Here is a 20635-nt window from a genome sequence, read left to right as displayed (position 1 = left end):
TAATCTTTAATTAATAAAAATGGCTATACAAAAATAATAAAATTTCTGATTGTTTGAAATAAATTTTTCATTGCCTTTCATAACGTAATTTTAATAAAGTTTACAGTCTAGATTATATCATTACATGTTAGATTCTCATAAATCTCTATTCGTTTTATGTAATATATTATTTATAAATCTGGTTGCATTATTCTAGCTTGTCGATCTTCATTTTGAATATGCTTTTTAAGTAAGTCCATCACTTCATTATCAAATTCATGTGGGGTAGGTTTAACACCAGTTGCCCAATAGAATATATCCCAATCATTGGATGGCAAATTTATAAGTTGATCATATAATTTTAACTGTTTGTCATCAAACGTATTCAGATACTTGTGTGCAAAAGTGCTAAGAAGTAGACCATTCTCTAACATTCCACGTTTACGAGATTGATATATCAATCTAAAATAACAATGAATAGAATAAATCCTATTACGAGAGTGTAACAAAAGATTGTATTCGCAAGTTATAAATGACAATTCTGATATTAACGACAAAGTATGACTACATTTAAACTTTAACTATTATATGTAGTATTATTTTACAGACTGTAAACAGTGTATATATATGCATATACAAATGAGATTTGAAATATACGTTACTTCGAATTGACGATAAGATTGATTGGATTATTTGTTCATTCCAATAAAATTCTGAACAATACCGTGCTTTTTTGAGATTTGTATCTTCTCCTTCGCGTTCCCCGTAACGTGGAATACCAGGTTCTTGACCCTCTATATGTATTATATCTTGAAAGTCGTTTTTCCATCTGCAACTCACCGACACATTTCTCGTAAATACAAGCAGCCTGATCTGAAACATTGGTAGTGTCTTAATATATTCTACAGAAAATTAAAAACTATTCGCTTATTCAGTGTTCTTAAATACTCCTTAAACTTACGTGAGATGTGACACGATTGCAAATAATATTCATTATGAAGGATGTTTAATTCTTTGTGCCCAGAATGCTCAGATTTGGTATAAGAATATTCGTGCTAAATAAACAAATTTAACCTAACATAACCTAACCTAATCTAACCTTACCTGACGTTGCTAATAATAATCAAAGATGCGCCAATGGCCCCCCACCATGACTGCTATCCACCATCTTGTACCCATACGGTGACTGGTTGGGGGCTGGGGCTGGGGCCGGGGGCTGGGATCTGGGGCTGGGGTCTGGAGTAGTGGAGATAGTAAACAATGCGAGCCTGCTCCAAGTTGTACGCAGCCATATAACAGGGGGTCAATTCTGTATTCCTAAAGAAGTGAAAATATGAAAAGTCAGTAACAGTGATTGGTATATATTGTTAATTCTAAAAGTATACACCAATCAGTGCAGACAATGCTCCTTACTTTTCATATTTTCACTTTCTTCAGAAATACAGAATCGACTTCCTGGGGCTCGATTCTTGAATTTATTCGCAAGAGAAACGTATTCGCAAATTCTGTTCTTACAGAAAAGTTAGAAATTTATTGGCTATCGTATGGCTATTAACCAATAAACTTACAACTTTCTGTTAGAGCGAGTATTTGCGTATACGTTTCTCTTGCGAATGACTTCAAGAATCGGGCCCCTGATGCAAATTTAATTTTTCTTGTTCTTCCTGAATGTATCGTCAAAATATAGTGACCCTAGAGTGCAGAGATTGAATTACCTTATAATTTCTGACACATATTCCTTTAACCTATACTGCTCAACACAGAACACTCTCCCCTCTTTCTCGCCCAGCGTGGGTACGCAATGGCGGATAAACCATGTGACTCAAGTGACCAATCAAAATTGTGTTCGCCATTCTTTGATCGTTCGGCGAATCTTTGATTATAGGTCTTTAGCTAATTCTAGAGATACTATAACAGAGATTCGCCAATGTGCCGTCTTGGGGTAAAACCGGATATCGGATATGACGTTTTCGATGGCGGTTTACTCTGTTTTCTTTTGACAGGTGACAGGTGACAGGTTAGATCGGCTAGGCTTTCTCTGTCAGTTATATCTATCTTTCTCTCTCATACTTCCGGTTATACCCCAAGCGACGGGAGCCAATCAGAAATCGTTAACGCATTGGCGAATCTCTTGGTTTGTTCGCGTCGCCATGCTCCGACGTGCTCCTACTCACTCCAACGCATTCTAATAGGTTGGCGTCATCGGAATCAACGTATTGGAGTGCGTTGGGGTGAATAGGAGCATGTTGGGGCATGTGACGCGAACAGATCTCTGTTATAGTATCTCTAGCTAATTCAAGTACGTGATTGGTTGAAACCTTACCGTTACGGTTATGTCAATTCATGTGTGAGGGCCTTAAAACTACGGCAATGCTGTCTAAAATAAAAACGACTTAGCAATAACATACAAGCCGGCTATCATAGAGAGGTGACTAAAAACTAACCCCGAACACCTAAACGCTCATCGTAAGCACCCACTGAATTGGCTCAATGTCTGTTGTAGGCCGTAATCAGTAAAACAGTACGTAATGAAAATATTGTCTACGGCCGGTATTCATAGTCGGGTCTTATATTTAAGATCATCTTAAGTACTGTTTTAAGATGCCATCAACCAATCACAGAGCCGTATTAGCATCTTAAGACATTGCTTGAGACGATCTTGAAATAAGATTTGACTATGAATACCGGCCTACGACTACTGCTACGGCCTACAACTCTCCATTGTAGATGGCCCTTAAAGCAATACGAAGTGGAGACATTTTCTACGACTACTGCTACGGCCTACGACTCTCCATTGTAGATGGCCCTTAAAGAAAACGTATGCGCAAATACCCGCTCTAACAGAAAAGTTGCAAGTTTATTGGTTGAAAGCCATACGATAGCCAATAAATTTTCAACTTTTCTGTAAGAACAGAATTTGCGAATACGTTTCTCTTGCGAATAAATTCAAGAATCGAGCCCCTAGAGCTCGATTCTTGAATTCATTCGCAAGAAAACGTATGCGCAAATACCCGCTCTAACAGAAAAGTTTCTATGATGCACGTTCTATTCCGCAGCTCTATTCCGCACCATGTGATTTCAGCTTTACGATTGCACCGGGTTGCACCTGGCTGCACTGGATTGGCGGGGGCGGGCTTGACCGGGCCGCATCAGCTGTTACGATGATAGGTTGATTATTCTGTCAAACGTTTCAAATGGCTTGAAAGTTGAAAGAATCACAACGATGAGAATACATAACAATAAATTTGAAATCCTTGTTGTGATTTGATGGCACATAATAACGCAGTATGCAACTGTCGTTACCGTTTTCGCAGCTACCGAAGTAAAACGACGGTAAACAACGATAAACGATTGAATCATATTTGTATCTTGAGTCGATCGTCGAACTTTGAGCGTAAAAAGCCTAGCGTTGCTCAAAAGGATGTTACCGTAGTTGTCAGGATATATAAGTTTCTTTTGCCTCTCTTCCCCGCCCCTGATATTATCCGTGATATTTTTCATCCGCTGTATTATTCGTATGGTACTCTTGGAAGCAACACAGGATTACCCTAGTTCGTTGACAGGACATGCTTGAGAGTGTTCTCAACACGTTCAATTACACCGAGTCTTTATCATCTGCGATAACGAGTCTTTTATGTGATATGACTTGATTATCATTAATTTGTTCCAGACTATGAATGGGAAAGTCATGGACTATAATAGAAGTATGTGCATTGTTTTCTCTTTTTTTTTGCTTCAAATATTTACCTCTGAGTATGTAATTTACAAGTATACGATTTAATCTTTTCTTACAGATGAATCATAAAAAGAGTCGTTATATTCTACTCGAGTATTCTTCTAATCTTTAAGTAATATATGAGCTTGTGTAAAAATTAACAAAAATATTATAAATTGAATGAATAAAACAAAAAATGATACTACTATCCTGTGGATAAGTTTATACGAGTACCAGGTGGGTGAATGAATGTGTGTGTGTGTGTGTGTGTGTGAAAATTTGCAATAATTTTGAGAGATAATTCTTTTAACAATAAAGGGACGTGTACACATATACACACACATACACACATACACACACACACACACACACATATATATTTATATTATTCTACTCGTACACAGATTGCTCTACTACAATGGATATTGGCATTGTCAAAATTGCAGAAGATAAAGACTTTGAGAAATTGAAGCAACTGTATGATGATAATAATGACTGGAAATTAGATTATAACAAGCCTGATCTATCTGTTTGGACAAAATCTGTCCCAGGAATTAGTTTTAGAATGGTGAAAGTAAGTTCTTTTGTGATAAATGAATTTTATTCTTTTAATGAGACTAAATGGCTTGATGTTACAGATTAGAACACGTTTCCCCGATGTTTCACCAGAAACACTGTACGACGTTTTACACGATCCTGAATATAGAAAAGTTTGGGATACTCATATGATTGAATCGAAAGATATAGGATTTTTTAATCCAAACAACGATATTGGGTATTACTCTAGTGAGTATTACATATTATTTATAAATCTTTCAATTTTTATATTTGTTATCTCACTTTATTGCCATTGTACAAATTTTAGTGGCATGCCCATCTCCATTAAAAAATAGAGACTTTGTCTTGCAACGATCTTGGTTAGACACAGGTATAGAGCAATTAATATTGAATCATTCTGTTTATCACAAAGATTATCCACCTAGAAAACACTTTGTACGAGCAACATCTTACCTCACAGGTAAAAATCTTAAAACATCAATGCAAATTGCATATGCGTACAATATACACTCTTTTCTATGTTCAAAGTATTATTATTGTATTTAAGGCTATATTGTAAGGCCATCGCGCAATGGAGACGGTTCCGAGTTGGGTTACGTTTCGCATACAGATCCACATGGAAAATTACCTGTGTGGCTTGTTAATAAAGTTACACAAATATTTGCCCCTAAAGTGAGATATATGAAGAATATCATAACAGTATTAATATAATATTTGCTTACAAAGTTGTATTTTGTAGATGGTAAAAAGATTGCACAAAGCCTCTGTGGGCTATTCAAGCTGGAAATTACTTAATAATCCAAATTATAAGCCTTGGCATTACCCTGAACAAATAATGGCACCTAGAATACGTATCGAAGAAGTGAGGAATAATTTATTTTTCTATAAATTTTTATATTGTTTGTTATTACGTGTGTTCCATTAGATTTTCACTATAATATGCGTAATCCAGATATACTCTTTCAGTGATAGTTTCATTTTTTTATTACATAAAATTTTAATTTTATTTTTTTCAGTATTATTAGCATATATGCGTGTAGCATATATGTATTTATAACAATATTTTATTTGTTAAAGCACAGTAATACATAAGAGCATTTGCAGAATATTTTTCAGGGAAAGACGAGTACCTCTTCTTCCTTCTGCAGATATCTGCATCGATCATATCGGTTTCCATGGGGGGGGGGGGACAAGACTTGTCGTTCCCTGTGAACGCCAGTAGTATACAATAAAGAGATATGCATATATAGAAACATAGACGTTGTTCTTGTCTTGTGTTTAGTTGACAAATATAAATTTTTAAAAGTCAATTCTATTATTAATATATTCTACACGCGCGTGCGCGAACTTAATTTTTTTATGTGCTTATTTTTTCGTTTCAGTGTGTAAAATCTGCAGAAGAGAAGAATTCAAAATATAATTATGTAGATGAATCTGAATTAAAGGAAAGTTTGGTTAAAGAATCTACCGCAATGGATAGCGATTAATTCATAGCGATACAATAGAGAAACAAAGATTTTTAGGTAAGTAGCATAATAATGAATAATAAAAACAGTAATATAAATTCTAGTTGCAATATTACAAATAAAACGTAATGAACAATTTGTACAATTACGAAGTTCGATTTGCATATTTCTTACATGATAAATTATAATTACACAAACATAACGTAATATTTAATATATATATATATATATATATATATATATATATAATATGCATCAAAAGTCAAGATCATATGTTCAGTTATTATACTCAAAATCGCCTTACTTGCGGACGTGATTTGTATGTAAGCATCAATAAGAGAACTATTGTTGGCTTGCTTTGTTTAGGCACTAATTTCAAGCCAGATTTATTATTAATATTGTTAAAAATAAACGCGCAAATATAAGTATAATAAGAAGATGCCGCCGCGCAATATAGAAGGAAGATATTAAAAATTTTTTATAATTTAAATAGAGTATATACTGTGCGTACATATATGTCTCAAAATAATCACATTATCTATCTTCTATATTGTGCATATTATTATGTCATTGTTATATATTATACTAAATCTTAATATATACAAAGTAATTGTAACTTTTTGTAGCACTGAAGAATTTAATGTAACAACTAAAAAGATTTAGTAAAAAGTTTTCATGTGTTCTAAAAATCAGAAGATTTGGTTAGTATTTTCATGTCAACGACACGATGAAAGCATATTGTTTGTAAAAAAGAACATGTTTGTAAAAAAGAGACACATTTTGTTCTATACATAGATACTTAAATTACATTAAAATTGTAATTTAAGTAATGTAAAACAAACAAGTAGATTAATATCAACAACAGTTGAATATACACATAAGCATGACTCGACTGATTCTTTTTGCCATTATAAATAATTTTTATTTGCAATATTTTAAATTTTTTTAGCGGAAGTATTTCCATTATATTGTGTACGAACAAATACGAGAGATATAAATGATAAATAGTTTTACATTTCTCTCACAGTTTACGAATTCTTCTGTTTACGAAGAATATACTCTTGTAAGATTTGGTTCAAACTTGAACAGCGTATTAAAAAAGGAAAAGGAAAAAAAGTGCGTGAAAGTGTGTTTCCACCGATATTGCAGAGTTAAAAAATTCGGACAAATCAGATTTGAAAAATACAAATAAGAGAGAAAAATTATACGCTCGTCAAGTTTGAAACAAACAACTTTACGAAATATTTTATACGGTATATACATTCCATGTACATAAATAAATATGTATCAATTGATTAACTATTAACTAATAACGAGATGGCCTAGAAATTTGGATAGTTTATCGACAATTTAGAAACTTGTTACATCAAATCAATCTTAATTTACATTTCTTTCTGATTTGCGAAAAATATAAAATAATGTTATTTATAGAACGCTTTATTGATTACTTTGTAAATTTCACAATAAAATGTCTCCAAACCCACTTTATTAAAATTATTATAGAGAAGAGCTTATTTCTAGTTAAGTATCGGATGCATCAAAATAAAGGGAAAAAAATCGCAGAACCGTCTCTATTACAAAAAATTTAAGAAATATACAATGATAATAAGTCTTATGTAAAAAAACTTATACGGTACATTTAATGTTATTTTCTAGGTTTTTCTGTAAGATGACAATGAAAAAAACATAATTAACTGAAACGTTAATTCTTAGAATTTCTAGAAAGGCGATTGTGTAATAATTAATTTTGCAAGCTTGCGTTTAATTGTTTGCGAAATTTTGTAATTTGAGGAGTTGTAATAGAATTCAATAAGATCATTAATCTTTTCTTTTGTGTAAATTTGTCGATAAATTTACTTTTTCTTTTATCACTGATTATGTTATCTTGAATATGGAATTACATTTTTTTGGCCTGGTGTGCGTAAGCGCGTGTTTAAACAGAGCACCTGGATGATAATAGAACGGTATATAGGTATACACGTACTACATGACACGTGTGACGATGTTGCATCAAGGTAAGTTGACGCGTCGCGTCACTATTATATCGCTAATTCATTACTATTTAAGTTTCAAGTATTATGGCTCTCGTACACTAGACGCGCGATAAGCGATGAGCGATATCCAATGAGAGCTCTGCATTTTCGAACATTTTGTTGTTGGAAAATGCAGAACTCTTATTGGATATCGCTCGTCGTTTATCGCGTCTAGTGTGCCAGAACCATTACTTATATGCTACTCATTAATATGGATATTTGGACATGCGGATCGTGTTTCGATAAGTAGATGATTTCTGCGGTTTTGAGAAAATCTCAACGTACCTGTTGTCGAGAAAAGGAAAGGAATATTGTGTTTTGACTAAGATTTGTATATATAATTGAAATTTTAAAAAAAGGAGAAACACTTTGCTCTTGTTGAACGAGATGCAAAACATGAAATTCAGTGAAATCTAACGACCGAGTAGTACTTGTATAATAGTTTAATATTAAAAGGATGAATTCGATACACGATGCGGATAATGTGGACGATGTGAATAGTACGGCCGGACCAAGTCTCGAAAGTGCTTTATGTATTTTATTTGTAAGATACATTAGAGGATGCGACTATACGTGTATATGCTTTGTAACATAAGTGAATAACACGACATGCAAGCCGCCAGTCCTCATACTCGCTTTTCATCAAAACGAATAGAGCTTTGAGAATTTTGTTGTTGAGCGTGGTAAAACTTCCGCTTTATTTTTCTTTCGTATCGTATCGTATCGTATCGTATCGAATCGAATCGAATCGAATCGGAAAGTATAATTTGTACCCGCGCTGTTACAACGCGATAGCACGATTAGAAAAAGAAATTTTCTTTCAACCGTACGAAAGGCTAATTATGTCCTGTGACGCGGAATCCGTTATGCATTCGTTGTTCAAGAATGAAGAAGTTTTAGAAAAATCTGTGGTTGAGGTGGTGGATTCTCGTTCAAACATCAGTCTTATACAAACGGTAATATCGCAAAAACACTCAAAACACGTCACTATAAAATACGACAACATATCGACATCGACTGATAAGGATGAAAACTATCATCTTTCAGTGCCTACGGTTGGAAATGTGGAAACGGAAGAAAATGAAGACGACAAGATAATATCGATTATCGATAAGAAAATGCGAAATAATTCCAAGGTAAAATTTCTTTTATTTGTCATCCGTTTGACATCTTTTTAAAGATTCATCTACTCTCTAAATCAGAGGCCGAAATACATATTCTAAAAGAGTATTTCTTCTGTGAATCAGATCTACAATTATGTTATATTTAGTAGTAAATATAGTGAAACGAATATTATGTATGTACACGCATACGTATGTCTATGACTCTATGGCTGCGTTTCGATATTCACTGCCAGTACTGAAAATCTATAGTTTACGTCACATAGGCCAGTATTCATAGTCGGATCTTATATTTAAGATCATCTTAAGTACTGTCTTAAGATGCCATCAGCCAATCACAGAGCTGTATTAGCATCTTAAGATATTGCTTGAGACGATCTTGAAATAAGATTCGACTATGAATACCAGCCATACACTGTAGAATTTCAGTACTGGCAGTGAATATCGAAACGCAGCCTATGTAGCCTATCTCAGTGTACACAATGTCTAAAATCGAGACGTCTTTTAAGGTGCCTTTTCACGCTGACGCTTGACGCTCATTTTCAGCGTCAAAAGATATCACGTGACTGAAAATAAAGATAGCCATTCGTCATTTTTAGTCACGTGATGTCTTTTGACGCTGAAAATGAGCGTCAAGCGTCAGCGTGAAAAGGCACCTTTAGACATCTTTTAATTAAAAATGTACTCGAGTTTGGACATACTGCTGCCCGGGATGTTTCGAGCCTAACATTTAAAAAATTAGATGTAATTAAATGTAATCTTACTTCTGCAATTTTCAACTCGTTCAGCATTTCAGTTTTATTGATAGATTTGTAGAAAGTTTCGAGACACGTAGCAAATTTGCAATTATTATAACTTATATATTATATATATATATATATATATATATATATATATATATCATATGTTATTGTATCATCTAAGATCTGTTTTCATCTATATTATAACCTTTAATTAATTTTGCATCAACAATATTGTAGGAGAAAAAATATATATGTTGTGGAAAGCTTAGTTATTTGGAGGTCTTGAATCAAGTATTTAAATCCCAAGATTCGTCAGAAAATTCAAATCGATCGAGAAGCAAGAAAGTAACACTTTCTTTACTCGATACGTTCATCTCCACGAGTATCGTTGCTCCTTTAACAATCGGCTTTTGGAGAGGTGTATGGACAAGCATGGATCATCATTCGGAATTGTGAGTAACAAAAAATAACGGGGGTTGATTGGAATAATCGTCAGTAATCGTGAGATTAGCGTGTGACTACTGCAGGAAGAGATAATCTTAAGATTAATCCTTCTCATGATCAGAAATAAAGTGTTTATTCAGTTATGATAATGCCAGAAGTGAGTAATTATCGAGACAAAATTCGAATTTGCGAATACGACTACATTTTATCGCGTTCTACGGAATATCTAATCCTATAATAATTAGGTATAATAAAAAAAATGTACGCCGATATATACGAATCGCGAATGTTTTGGATTCATCAAGAGCGACGATATGATGCGAGTTATCAATCAACGCAAACGATGAATGAGTTTCACGTATTTTATTTTATTATGTGGTATGACGATATGCTATATGACCAATGATGATGGTTGACGACAAATTCCGAAAGTTTACCAATACAAGAGTTGTAGAGTCTCAGTCTCAAAGAGATACAATCAATTCCCATAATTTCGATGATTTATCGACACATGACAAGAATCTATCTGTATATTTTTCGATTTGCGGATGGCAGTTAAATGTTGCGTTTTTATATTGTTTCTTAGCAAGATTTAGGATTATATGTATGCATTAAACGATTTTGTTAAACAGGTTTCCCAGCTGGTTTTGTTTTATATTCGGTGCAGCTTTGCACATAGCGTACACCGTTTTCAAAGATCAACTTCACAACGTCTATGTGAAGAAGTGGGCGAAATCAAGTTGGCGAAAACGACTGTCATATCGAATGTTACGAATCCTATATACTTACACCTTTGGAGTGGCATGTATCGCGCATTGGCGAGGTGGCTGGATCATCATTGATAATTATCTATTTATGCACATGTGGTAAGTGCAATTGGTTGTTGTCCATGGTGACATTCGACATTTTGACATAAGTGCAATATTTTTCGCACTGAGGCATTTTCACATTAACGGGCCAAAGTAGAGAGAGAAAATATTTTCTTACAGCGAAGCTGCTTCATGTATCAATTATGTTTATTAATTGTCACAATGTCTTCTTTTAGGATAATGATGTCTTTGACATGTTCGCTATTGATGTGTTTGGCGATTTTACGTTCTGTTCGAAACTTGATAGCCACTCCATTGATAATCTTCATTGACACGCCGAGTTACATTTTTCAGTTTCCTACTAGATATAACATGGTAAGTGTTAAGTATTAGACAATCTAGTTTCTTATTTTTGTTAAGATACACATTACTGATCCACGTATGTCCGACGCAGGACTGGATTAAGGTATTTTGAGGCTCGAGGCTATTGACTCCATTGAGGCCCTTTGACGAAAATGAAAAATATTCTTGAATAGCTCGGGTGAGACCCTCTAACAAACGGGGCTATAGTCCCCCTTAGCCCCCCTCCCTCCTTAATCCGGGCTCGATCTGTCACGTTTGTTAATATAAGGACAATACATATAACATTTACATGTCTAATTATAGTTATATATGAATGTAATTATAATTATAAGCGTTTATACAAATACGTTTGTGTGAAAAGAGGCCAATGTACGATTAAATTAGGCACTTGTTTGGAATTTAAATGATTGGACTTCATTGAACATCGTACAAACTGAGAGCTGCTTATAATATAATCTATGTGAAGTGTCGATTAACACACAGGCTGCTACAAATATGTGAATCTCAGAGGGGTTTGTTTATCGAGTCTTGGAAATTTTGCGTTTCGAATTTATTTTTCTGGCCTTATTTTCTTATATGTTTTTGTAGACTTACTCTTACGTCAATTCGACAACAGTCAATTGTATGCACTTCGTGACAGTCGCTTCTTCTTCTTCTTCTTCTTCTTCTGGAGTCGAGCCGACCCTGTACTCAATTGCCAAATGGTATTTAACGATTATATGGTACATGGAGCGTACTCGTACGCGCTTGTTTAATTTTAAGTTTGTTATCTTGATTAATCAATTCATATATGGGAAAATAAAATACTTGTATTTCCTACCATACTTTCTCGATCGTAACGTTGTAGTACAAACGCGTACTCGGATTGTGATATAAACTTGATTGTGTCGCTTTATTTTGGCGAAGCAGCCGTCTCTCTATATGCGACGTCACGAGTACGATGAGAGTAACAATAGGATTACTCGTTTGTTTTCTACAGGTTGTAAAAGAGATTTCTTTTTTAAACGTTATCACAAGAGTCATCTCGAACGACGCTGAGGAAGATTTAGTCGTTTTTAAAAGTCAGTCGTTCTTATCGAATTTTTGCGTAGCTATCGTATTAGACTGATAAAATCATAGTTCGTTCAATAATTGCGCAAATATATTTTACGTTTACTTTGATTTTATTCCTTAATGTGCAATCGAGCATATATTTTTCCCGATCCTTCTTTATTCTCCAATTCAATTATGAATCGTTGAATCGTTTCTTTAGTATTACTTACTTAAAATTTTTTAACTAAATACAAACAAAATTTGTTGCATATTTTAAAAGTTTATTCTTTATATTTACATCAAAGGGTATTTTAAAACGATTAAAAATTATGAAAGAAAAAAAATGCAAAGAAATAAATAATTGCAATATAACAGAAAGCAATTGTTGCTAGATTGTAAATAGAAAGACCATAACGATGTTGCATTGGTTTTCCCCGGAAGTTTATGAAATGATCTTACCGATTATCGTGCATTGATAATAGAAAGATACGCAGGCGCTATGATTGCATATAGACGCAAAATCAACGTTCCTTATCTACAAAAGAAGTGTTATCCGTTTTTTTATCGTATTTGACACAAATTATCAATCGTTTGTAACAATCGTTTAATACGCAAGTAGTGATTTTATCTATGAAATTTAGACGCAACTGTTACTTCTTTATCAAAAGTTTTCGATAACGAATTACAAGTATCATTGCTAAATATAAGGAAAGATAAAGAAAGAAGAAAGTAATTCATCGTATAGCAGAAGATTTTTAATTAATCTAACTGACTGTTTTCTGTATTTGAACACATACATATATGCTAACGAGTCAGACTTGTTATGTAGTCTTACAGTGGATTAATATATTTAAGATGTTTTCCATTATCTATTTATTGTTAGAAAACAATAATTACAAGATATAGAGATGAATAATTTCAGATAAACGTTTATGAAGCAAAATATTCTATATATATTTTTTTTTCAATATCTTCCGTATTATACTTTGCAATGAATGAATCTTCATTTGACCCTGACGAAGCCCACGGGGACGAATTAAGGGACGAAGATGACAAGATGTTGTAACCTAAGCTTGATTGACATACAAAAAGGAGTCGATTAGCGATTATTTTGGCTAAAGCGTCAATGGTTAAATAAATGAATATACATCAATGATTAAATGAATGGAAGACAAGAAAAAGAATAACATCAAGGTGATAAAAAATTATGCCATTGTAGTTGAATGATTCTGCTCTGTCTCTACCGCAGTTTAATGATAAAATATAAGACTATTCTTGTAATCATTTTTCCTTGACCGTCGACTGTCGTTAATTTAACTTAAAATGCATCTTTTTAAACATTCTCTTTTATTCGTGGCAAATATATAAACATTCTTATGTTTTCTTTCAGATTTTTCTACCCGCATGTTGATCTCACGTTTGTCGCTTTCAACAGCAGCACGATATGCGTAATTTGACATCGCGTACTTACATAGCATTTCTTCCGTAAAGCATATTTGTAGTTTAGAGGAGAAAAAGGAAAAAATAAACTACATACATAATTTCTTTGTTGAAGTACATATTGCCAAGGTGACGATTCTCCCTCAACTTTTTTGGATTAAATTTAAAATGATGGAGAAAAATGCGCCGAGGTACATCAGAAGTTAAAAGAACTCGTGATAATCAGATTCGACAACGATTCGGTCAACTGAAAGACCGAAGCGCGCTACCGAATCGTCTTGGAATTGCGTATTCGCGCAGAAACGCGCGTGGCTGTCATCGGCTGCCACCGATCGTTCTAATCGGTGATAGCACCGCGATACACGATGGAACGAGGCGATTATAACGCATACGTATACGTATGTATACGTAGGTGGGGATCGTCAGCGTAGAAGAGAACGAGGGAGGAAAGGAGAGCATACCGCGCGCGGGTACTATCCTCCGTGCCGGGTGAGCGACGACGTTGTTCGTGATAATGCGATAGTGCTGATTCGCGAGTTTAGCGGTTAACGGTTAATAAAAGATAACGCTTGTACCGAAGACAAGTCAGTAGTCACCCCGACCGCTTCTCGACCGCCGATCGAGTTTGTTCGATTGAGTTCGTCGGTCCTAAAAGCGTTCGAACCAAAGATAAATGCGACACAAAGTCAACTCCTTTACATCTTTCATCTTTTCCGTTTGATCTTCCTAACATCCGCTTCGACGAATATCAAGATTAGATTGTGCGATACCACAAGTTTGGATCATATTGGAAGAGAACGCCATGATCCAATTCACTACTGGAACAAACTTCGACGAGCGTCATTGACTCATCGAGTTTACGCTTTCTGAGAGTGGCTTTAAAAAAGTTGGTTTGTAAACTGATCCGAGGGAATACAACGAGTACGAGAGAAGATATGCCATCATTTCTTCCTAGATAAAGGATGTCACGACGACGGCGACGAGGACGAGGGCGTCGATGATGAAAACTAGTCTTGATAAACAGGAGGCGAATTAAATGAAAAATCGATTCCATAGCCCGAGAAATGAATATCGCGACGTTCGTGCCTAAATGTTTAGGATCACCGGCAATTTCTTCAAGTTGATTTCAAGTCGTGCGTCTCCTAGAAGGGAAAATATTCACTTATAGTAATTTCGATGGGACGAACGATGCGTAATGACGAGCGGCGGTGGCGGCGACGACGGCGTGACTACTAAATTCAATTCGGATTGGGTAAGAATGGTTGAGCTGCATGCGGCAGCTGGTGCCAGGATGACTGAGAGTTTAGACAGAGCCAGATCGTCAAATCGTCTACACTATGCCATCTTGACGATCCTGGACACGATATTCTCCGCGCTCGTAGCTGCGCCGGCGGTAGTCGGTTATTGGCGCGGCACTTGGGAGCTCAGCGATTTCTACGTCTATCCGGACGAGCCGGTGTTGAGCAGTTTCGCGTCGATCACGATCGGTTTCACCGGCCTCTTTGCCTTTAGCGTGTTACAGCACGGTCTGGATGACGTTCTGCATCCGGATAAGCATCGGCTGTCCTATTATCTCGGCTCGCGATTTTACACCGGCGTTTTCGGCTTCTGCTGCGTAAACGCCTGGCGTGGTGCCTGGAAGGCCTTGGACATCTATACAGAGCTGACGCCTGGCACCGTCTCCGCTACGACCATCGTTAGTCTTCTCGCGCTTGGTATTATGCGCGCTGTCCGCAACGTATCCGCGCCACCCTTCTCCCTCGTTCTCGACTCGTGTCCGGGTTACTTTCAAGTGCAGACTATGTTTCGCGTTAACGTAAGTACTCGTATTCGGCTCAATCACTAAATTTCTTTTTTTTTACCGCGAGGTTCAATCGAGGACATGCCCGTTTATCCTTTGAATATTCACGCTTTGTGCCATGTAAAAAGCATACCACCAATTAATTATTGTGCTGGCAAACTTGCCAGTAACATTTGAGTATTGTCTCAATATATTAATGATTAAATTACACAAGAGTCGTTTGATTGGTCTTTGATAATTGATCATATTCAATTTCATTGTGACAAATGCGACAGCTATGCGAGAATCTCGCGTGATAATACAAGCACTAGAGAGAATGATGTAATAGGAATTTGAAAATGTAAAGAATACTTAGCGATTTTCTCAAGTTTAAGTAACATACACAGTACTTTATCACGAGTTTTTTTTTTTTATTGAGGAAAATTTGTCAGTTGAGATATGTGATCAAGGAGATGTGAAAAAAGATGGCGCATCTGAAGGATTCGCGTTAAAAGTCAAATACTTGTATATCTAGAAGATTCGCATTAAAAGCAAAACAAAAACACGTGACACCTTTCTCTCAACATCAATAGATAGACAGGTTTATCGGGTTTTCTTTTGCATTTTTTGTTTCCAGGTGCATTTCCCATCCCAGCAATTGAATTTACTAAATCGAAAACGCGTCGTAAATCATAAATCGTATGTTAAATTGTAAATCGCGCATTACATGGATGGTATGTAGCTCATTTACACGCGTCGTCCAAGCTCACGTTATCGGTGTGTATAAGCGCAGTTTCCGGCTAAGTTCCCCCGATCGTTAACCACTATTGCGCCTGTACAGTTTACATGCGCATTAGCGCAACGTGTATGTGCATGTACGCTAATTGATTTGTCGTTTGATTAATCGCATTTGATACGCGCTTATAATCATTTTCTATTTATTTATTGCCGCGTTAAAATAATTATTATGATCGTAAATGTCGACGATGTTGCAAAAAAAGATTATGTTACACGACCGAATACCTTTAGGAAATATTGACACGATTGTCAGTTATTGTACGTTTACGTATACAAAAATTGTTGTCAAGTGTAATTCGATGTTGCTTTTTCTCTACCATTGCAATCAGACTATATCATATGTACATTATCGTTTATTTTAATAGAAATGTAATTTTAAGGTCGTTTTTCATTTTCCCCTTATTCTCTCTTTCTCTCTTTCTGTCTTTCTTTCTCTCCCCGTCCTCTGTTTAATGAAAAAAATGTTAATACCATTTACCATCTTTAAACTGGAGAGTCTACACCTTTGTAATATCGCGATTGAAAGTTTTTACTTTGCATCATTCCTTTTTCACAAATACTTGTGCTGCGTTAGCGATGGAAGAGAATAGCTTGAGATAAGATATCATTTTTGCATTGACATTTTATGTACTTTCTTAGCCGTTAATACGTTGTCATATGAGAAATTGTATTCTGATATATCGTTCAGTATTTTTCTCATCACTAAATTTTAAATATTGTAATGCTATTTACATGATCTGTTATAAAATAATTATACTACTATACTACTCGTGTGTTATTTGTAATGTTAATAGATATCGCAATATCTATCACGTGCGGTTACAGAATACGAGGGACTGGTCGCTGTACTTACTGGATTGCGCCTTCAGTGTCGGTGTCGTGGGCACGTTGGTTGTCTTCGTTTGGAGAGGAGTTTGGATCTTGTTCGACATATACCTGTTTCCAGAAAATGCCGAGTATTCTGCCATTGGTTCACTGGTAAATATAAGCATCTCGCCTCTCGTCTTTTGTATCGACGATCAACGCGATGTTCAGTATCTCTTCCTAAGACGATTTATGATTTAATTATTTTTTGCATTATATATGTAATTATATTGTTTCCGCGTATACGCAAATTTGCACATGACCGCGTTTCTTCAACTAAAAAAATAGGCACAACAAAATTTTATATCTTATTTTATTGTATTCTTTATTTTTTTTCTTTATTTCTTCAAATCTTATTTCTGTACTATTCGTGTTTCGTATCGAGCCGTGTGCCGTTCAATACCATTCCATAAACATTATCGTATTATTTCATTATTTATTAAGAGGATTCTACTAAACTCTGTGTAATGGTAACAAAAAAAAGAAACAGAATATAGTAATAATTATATACAGATGAAAACAAATATAGATGAAAATGGAGCGAAGACAATAACACGAGTCACGGTGATAAGAATTAATAGTTGCAGTTAAAATGTAGTCTCAAGACAGATATTTTTACATTTAACGTCAAACAAACTTGTGAGCGATAACAAGAATTGCATCTTAAAGATGTGTTACCTAACCATTATGATTTGATTAGGTAATTTAAGCATTTTGATTCATAAGCGGAAAATTTTGAACGCACTATCTGATATCATTAACGTACGAAATAATCTGCAGGTACTTGATACCGTCGAGTTACTACGTGAAAAACGTGAATTAAATTAAACGAGACTTGTGTCATGTGATAAAAATTAAAAGTCGGCTAAAATAAAAGAAACTGATATCTCTCAATAGGATAGGAAGCTTTGATAATAATAATGAAAAGTTTAAAGAACATTCATATTTCTTTTATTTTTCTTTCCCATATAACACACACACACACACACACACAGACACACACACACACACACACACACACACATACACACACACACACACACACACACACACACACATTCACTCCATTCGTTCGTTCGTTCGTTCGTTCGTTCGTTCGTTCGTTCGTTCGTTCGTTCATTCATTCATATTCATTTATTTGTTCGTTCTTAACTTTTAAATCCGTTCGAAATTGCGAATTTTACATTACAGGCATACGACGTACCTAATGCGCTGCACTATGGTACTACACACGCCCGGTAGTTGGATTATATAATTGAATATTCGCCAATTGCATGATTGCCGCGGCACATGGCACAATTGTCGGTGTATGCACATGTAATATTTCACGTTATCTGTGATTCGTTACATATGTCATATTATTGCCATTAGCACGACTGTGCTTAAATTATATACGATAAAAAAATTATCGGTCATTAGTTTTTAAGAATATCGTTTATTAAATTTTTATTGATCTAAATTTGTTAATGCAGATTAATGATGTTCTTTGCATTTTGTTAATGTTTGTAACATTTTTGAGATTTAGCTAGTATTGTTAAAGAGAAGAAAAAAGTGAGAATTCTCATCTTTTAAACATATTTGTAACGTACAAATTCTCTTTCCTGTACAATTAAACGAGGAGAAAGGAGGAGAGAGAGAAAGAGAGAGAGAGAGAGAGAGAGAGAGAGAGAGAGAGAGAGAGAGAGAGAGAGAGAGAGAGAGAGAGAGAAGTAAAAGTAACATTATCAAATTTCAGGCTATCGGGTATTTTATAGTGGCCGTGACGTTTTGTCTACAACCGTTGATGCGATATATCTGCGCGCGTCTTCAGGGTCTTATTCGCTTGATGGTTGCGGATGCCTTTTTGTTTTTGAGTTTTTTGGGGACCGTGAACGTCTGGCGCGGTATATGGAACGCGCTCGATCTGTGGCTGCTGCCGGACAATCTGGAATTGTCTTGCTGGATCACTCACGTTGGCTGTTTTGTTTTTCTGGTCCTTCTTAATTGTAGCAATACCATTCTAGTTCGTGGCGTTTATATTGATGCCGAAGAAGAGAAAGGACAGTGTGTCGTGTTTCCATGTCACTACCTTCGATTATTCTTTAAGGTTTGTATAAGTAAAAAAAAATTCGATTATTTTATTAATCATCAAATAAAACTTATCAAATCAAATTTCTAAAAAAGCTGAATGGAACGATTTAATCAGTGCTTTGTCTAACACTGTGTTATTTCGCTTATTTTGTATCAGATCGAACGCGAAAAGAAGCAAGCACGACGGCAGAAACTGTTGGTAGCCTCCCAAGATTTCATCGGTCATACCGATGTAAATGAGAAGGATGGTGAAAATGGGACCCTTTTACCAAATAATACCACGACAGTGTCGATTATATCTGCGAATGTGGATTCTCTTGCATAGATACGATACGAGAAATCAATTTTGATTTATATAAATGCGAATATCCATGTGAGAAAGAAAGAGAAATAAGTCAATATGTCGGATGAAAAAATCATGCGCGATCGAGAAATCTTTTTCGACAAGACGAATTTTTCGAGATCGAACGATTCTTGGCCAATCTGTAAGTTTACGATCTCTTCTGGAACGTGCCTGGTAATAGCAATCGAAACTGAAATCGGGATTTATGAGACTATGACGAGCGCCACTCGATCGCGCTATTTTATGGTAAGTCTCGTATCGCGCTCTTGAATTTCTTTATTAAACGTTTCAGTATTAAAAATCAATATGTTTTATTACAAAATAGATATATCGTTAGATTTCTGTAGAGGCTTTTGTTTTTCACGCTAGGAAAAATCAAGGTTCGCGTAATTCGAGTGGCGCAGTCGATAGCGAAAGATGAAGGATTTAAAGATTAAATCCAGTCTTTGCGTTTAGGGGAAGGAGAAATTGAATAGCGCATACTTAATATATGGAAAATCAAGGTGCTACTTTGCGCGATTAGCACGTCGATTATCGATTTAAGAATAGTTATAAAACATACATTTCCGATAACACAGAGCGATAACACATAGAGCAAAGAGAAAAATACGGTTGGGGAAGATGTATGGCTGTGAATGAACGTATCAAGTGAATGATATGTTTGCGACAAGATTGTGTACGTGATCACAAATAAAACATTATTGCGAACTTTGCAATGCAAAACAGTAATATACGATACATAAGTAATTGACATTTATGAGCTATTGAGGTAATGAAAGTTAAGAATTTGTAGAAATTAATGCTGCCGTTGAGTGTTTTATCCATAAAATTTATTTGTATAGTTGATTCTATCCAGTCTAACGCGCGTATACTGTACATATACACGAGAGTGTGTACGTATGTATGCATATATGTACATATCTATATCTCTATAGAAAATAGAGAGAAAATGACGGGGTGGAGGAGGAAATGGGAACTTGTCGAATAAATAAGTATTAATAATTGTTGCTCGTATGTATTCGATATTTATTTATTCACTTTTTCTAGTGCAACTGCAATAACCATTGAACATTACAA

The 20635-nt window shown here is 35.2% G+C and overlaps 4 protein-coding genes across 9 annotated transcripts; 3 read left to right on the top strand and 1 right to left on the bottom strand.

The window, feature by feature from the left end:
- Positions 1-49: 49 nt before the first annotated feature.
- LOC105838334 (succinate dehydrogenase assembly factor 2, mitochondrial) lies at positions 50-1077 on the bottom strand. Its single transcript, XM_012683840.3, has 3 exons — positions 941-1077; positions 704-852; positions 50-441 (listed from the first exon to the last, which is right to left on the bottom strand). Exons 1-3 carry the CDS (start codon positions 971-973, stop codon positions 171-173), a joined length of 453 nt encoding a protein of 150 aa, XP_012539294.2. The 5' UTR covers positions 974-1077; the 3' UTR covers positions 50-170.
- A 2010-nt stretch (positions 1078-3087) lies between these two features.
- LOC105840846 (START domain-containing protein 10) lies at positions 3088-7151 on the top strand. 3 transcript variants are annotated; one of them, XM_036289284.1, is made up of 10 exons: positions 3089-3312; positions 3650-3683; positions 3774-3931; positions 4099-4268; positions 4333-4480; positions 4560-4712; positions 4800-4924; positions 4992-5114; positions 5635-5775; positions 6345-7151. In XM_036289284.1, the coding sequence occupies exons 4-9, from the start codon at positions 4113-4115 to the stop codon at positions 5737-5739; spliced, it is 810 nt and encodes a 269-aa protein (XP_036145177.1). In that variant the 5' UTR covers positions 3089-3312; positions 3650-3683; positions 3774-3931; positions 4099-4112; the 3' UTR covers positions 5740-5775; positions 6345-7151. The 3 variants fall into 3 exon arrangements, with proteins under 3 accessions (XP_036145178.1, XP_036145177.1, XP_036145179.1); XM_036289286.1 differs by having other exon boundaries at positions 3090-3683; positions 4141-4268; positions 6345-7148; XM_036289285.1 differs by lacking the exons at positions 3650-3683; positions 3774-3931 and having other exon boundaries at positions 3088-3312.
- A 745-nt stretch (positions 7152-7896) lies between these two features.
- On the top strand, positions 7897-14635 carry LOC105829299. Of its 3 annotated transcripts, none has more exons than XM_036289283.1 (5): positions 7897-8887; positions 9853-10067; positions 10692-10925; positions 11105-11243; positions 13286-14635. In XM_036289283.1, exons 1-5 carry the CDS (start codon positions 8594-8596, stop codon positions 13301-13303), a joined length of 900 nt encoding a protein of 299 aa, XP_036145176.1. In that variant the 5' UTR covers positions 7897-8593; the 3' UTR covers positions 13304-14635. The 3 variants fall into 3 exon arrangements, with proteins under 3 accessions (XP_036145176.1, XP_012523485.1, XP_012523484.1); XM_012668031.3 differs by having other exon boundaries at positions 7899-8887; positions 13654-14635; XM_012668030.3 differs by having other exon boundaries at positions 7903-8887; positions 11323-13804.
- LOC105829298 lies at positions 14245-20572 on the top strand. 2 transcript variants are annotated; one of them, XR_003625563.2, is made up of 4 exons: positions 14245-15519; positions 17076-17259; positions 18881-19231; positions 19373-19488. XR_003625563.2 is itself a non-coding variant. In XM_012668028.3 (4 exons), the coding sequence occupies exons 1-4, from the start codon at positions 14899-14901 to the stop codon at positions 19538-19540; spliced, it is 1293 nt and encodes a 430-aa protein (XP_012523482.1). In that variant the 5' UTR covers positions 14252-14898; the 3' UTR covers positions 19541-20572. The 2 variants fall into 2 exon arrangements, 1 of the variants encoding a protein (XP_012523482.1); XM_012668028.3 differs by having other exon boundaries at positions 14252-15519; positions 17107-17259; positions 19373-20572.
- The last annotated feature ends 63 nt before the right edge of the window (positions 20573-20635 follow it).

The sequence above is a fragment of the Monomorium pharaonis genome, chromosome 7 (genome assembly GCF_013373865.1).
Source record: "Monomorium pharaonis isolate MP-MQ-018 chromosome 7, ASM1337386v2, whole genome shotgun sequence".
Lineage (NCBI taxonomy): Eukaryota > Metazoa > Arthropoda > Insecta > Hymenoptera > Formicidae > Monomorium > Monomorium pharaonis.
Note: the sequence above shows the minus strand (reverse complement) of the source record. Positions and strands in the feature narration are given on the sequence as shown.

Coding starts and splice junctions, on each gene's coding strand:
- LOC105829298 (XM_012668028.3), top strand. CDS start 14,899: ATGACGAGCGGCGGTGGCGGCGACGACGGCGTGACTACTAAATTCAAT. Junction 17,260..18,880: donor ATTCTGCCATTGGTTCACTG/GTAAATATAAGC, acceptor ATCAAATTTCAG/GCTATCGGGTATTTTATAGT. Junction 19,232..19,372: donor ACCTTCGATTATTCTTTAAG/GTTTGTATAAGT, acceptor ATTTTGTATCAG/ATCGAACGCGAAAAGAAGCA.
- LOC105829299 (XM_012668031.3), top strand. CDS start 8,594: ATGTCCTGTGACGCGGAATCCGTTATGCATTCGTTGTTCAAGAATGAA. Junction 10,068..10,691: donor ATGGATCATCATTCGGAATT/GTGAGTAACAAA, acceptor TTTGTTAAACAG/GTTTCCCAGCTGGTTTTGTT. Junction 11,244..13,653: donor TTCCTACTAGATATAACATG/GTAAGTGTTAAG, acceptor GTTTTCTTTCAG/ATTTTTCTACCCGCATGTTG.
- LOC105838334 (XM_012683840.3), bottom strand. CDS start 973: ATGAATATTATTTGCAATCGTGTCACATCTCAC. Junction 853..940: donor GCAATCGTGTCACATCTCAC/GTAAGTTTAAGG, acceptor CCAATGTTTCAG/ATCAGGCTGCTTGTATTTAC. Junction 442..703: donor ACAAATCTCAAAAAAGCACG/GTATTGTTCAGA, acceptor TTGTTATTTTAG/ATTGATATATCAATCTCGTA.
- LOC105840846 (XM_036289285.1), top strand. CDS start 4,113: ATGGATATTGGCATTGTCAAAATTGCAGAAGATAAAGACTTTGAGAAA. Junction 4,481..4,559: donor CGATATTGGGTATTACTCTA/GTGAGTATTACA, acceptor TACAAATTTTAG/TGGCATGCCCATCTCCATTA. Junction 4,925..4,991: donor CACAAATATTTGCCCCTAAA/GTGAGATATATG, acceptor TGTATTTTGTAG/ATGGTAAAAAGATTGCACAA.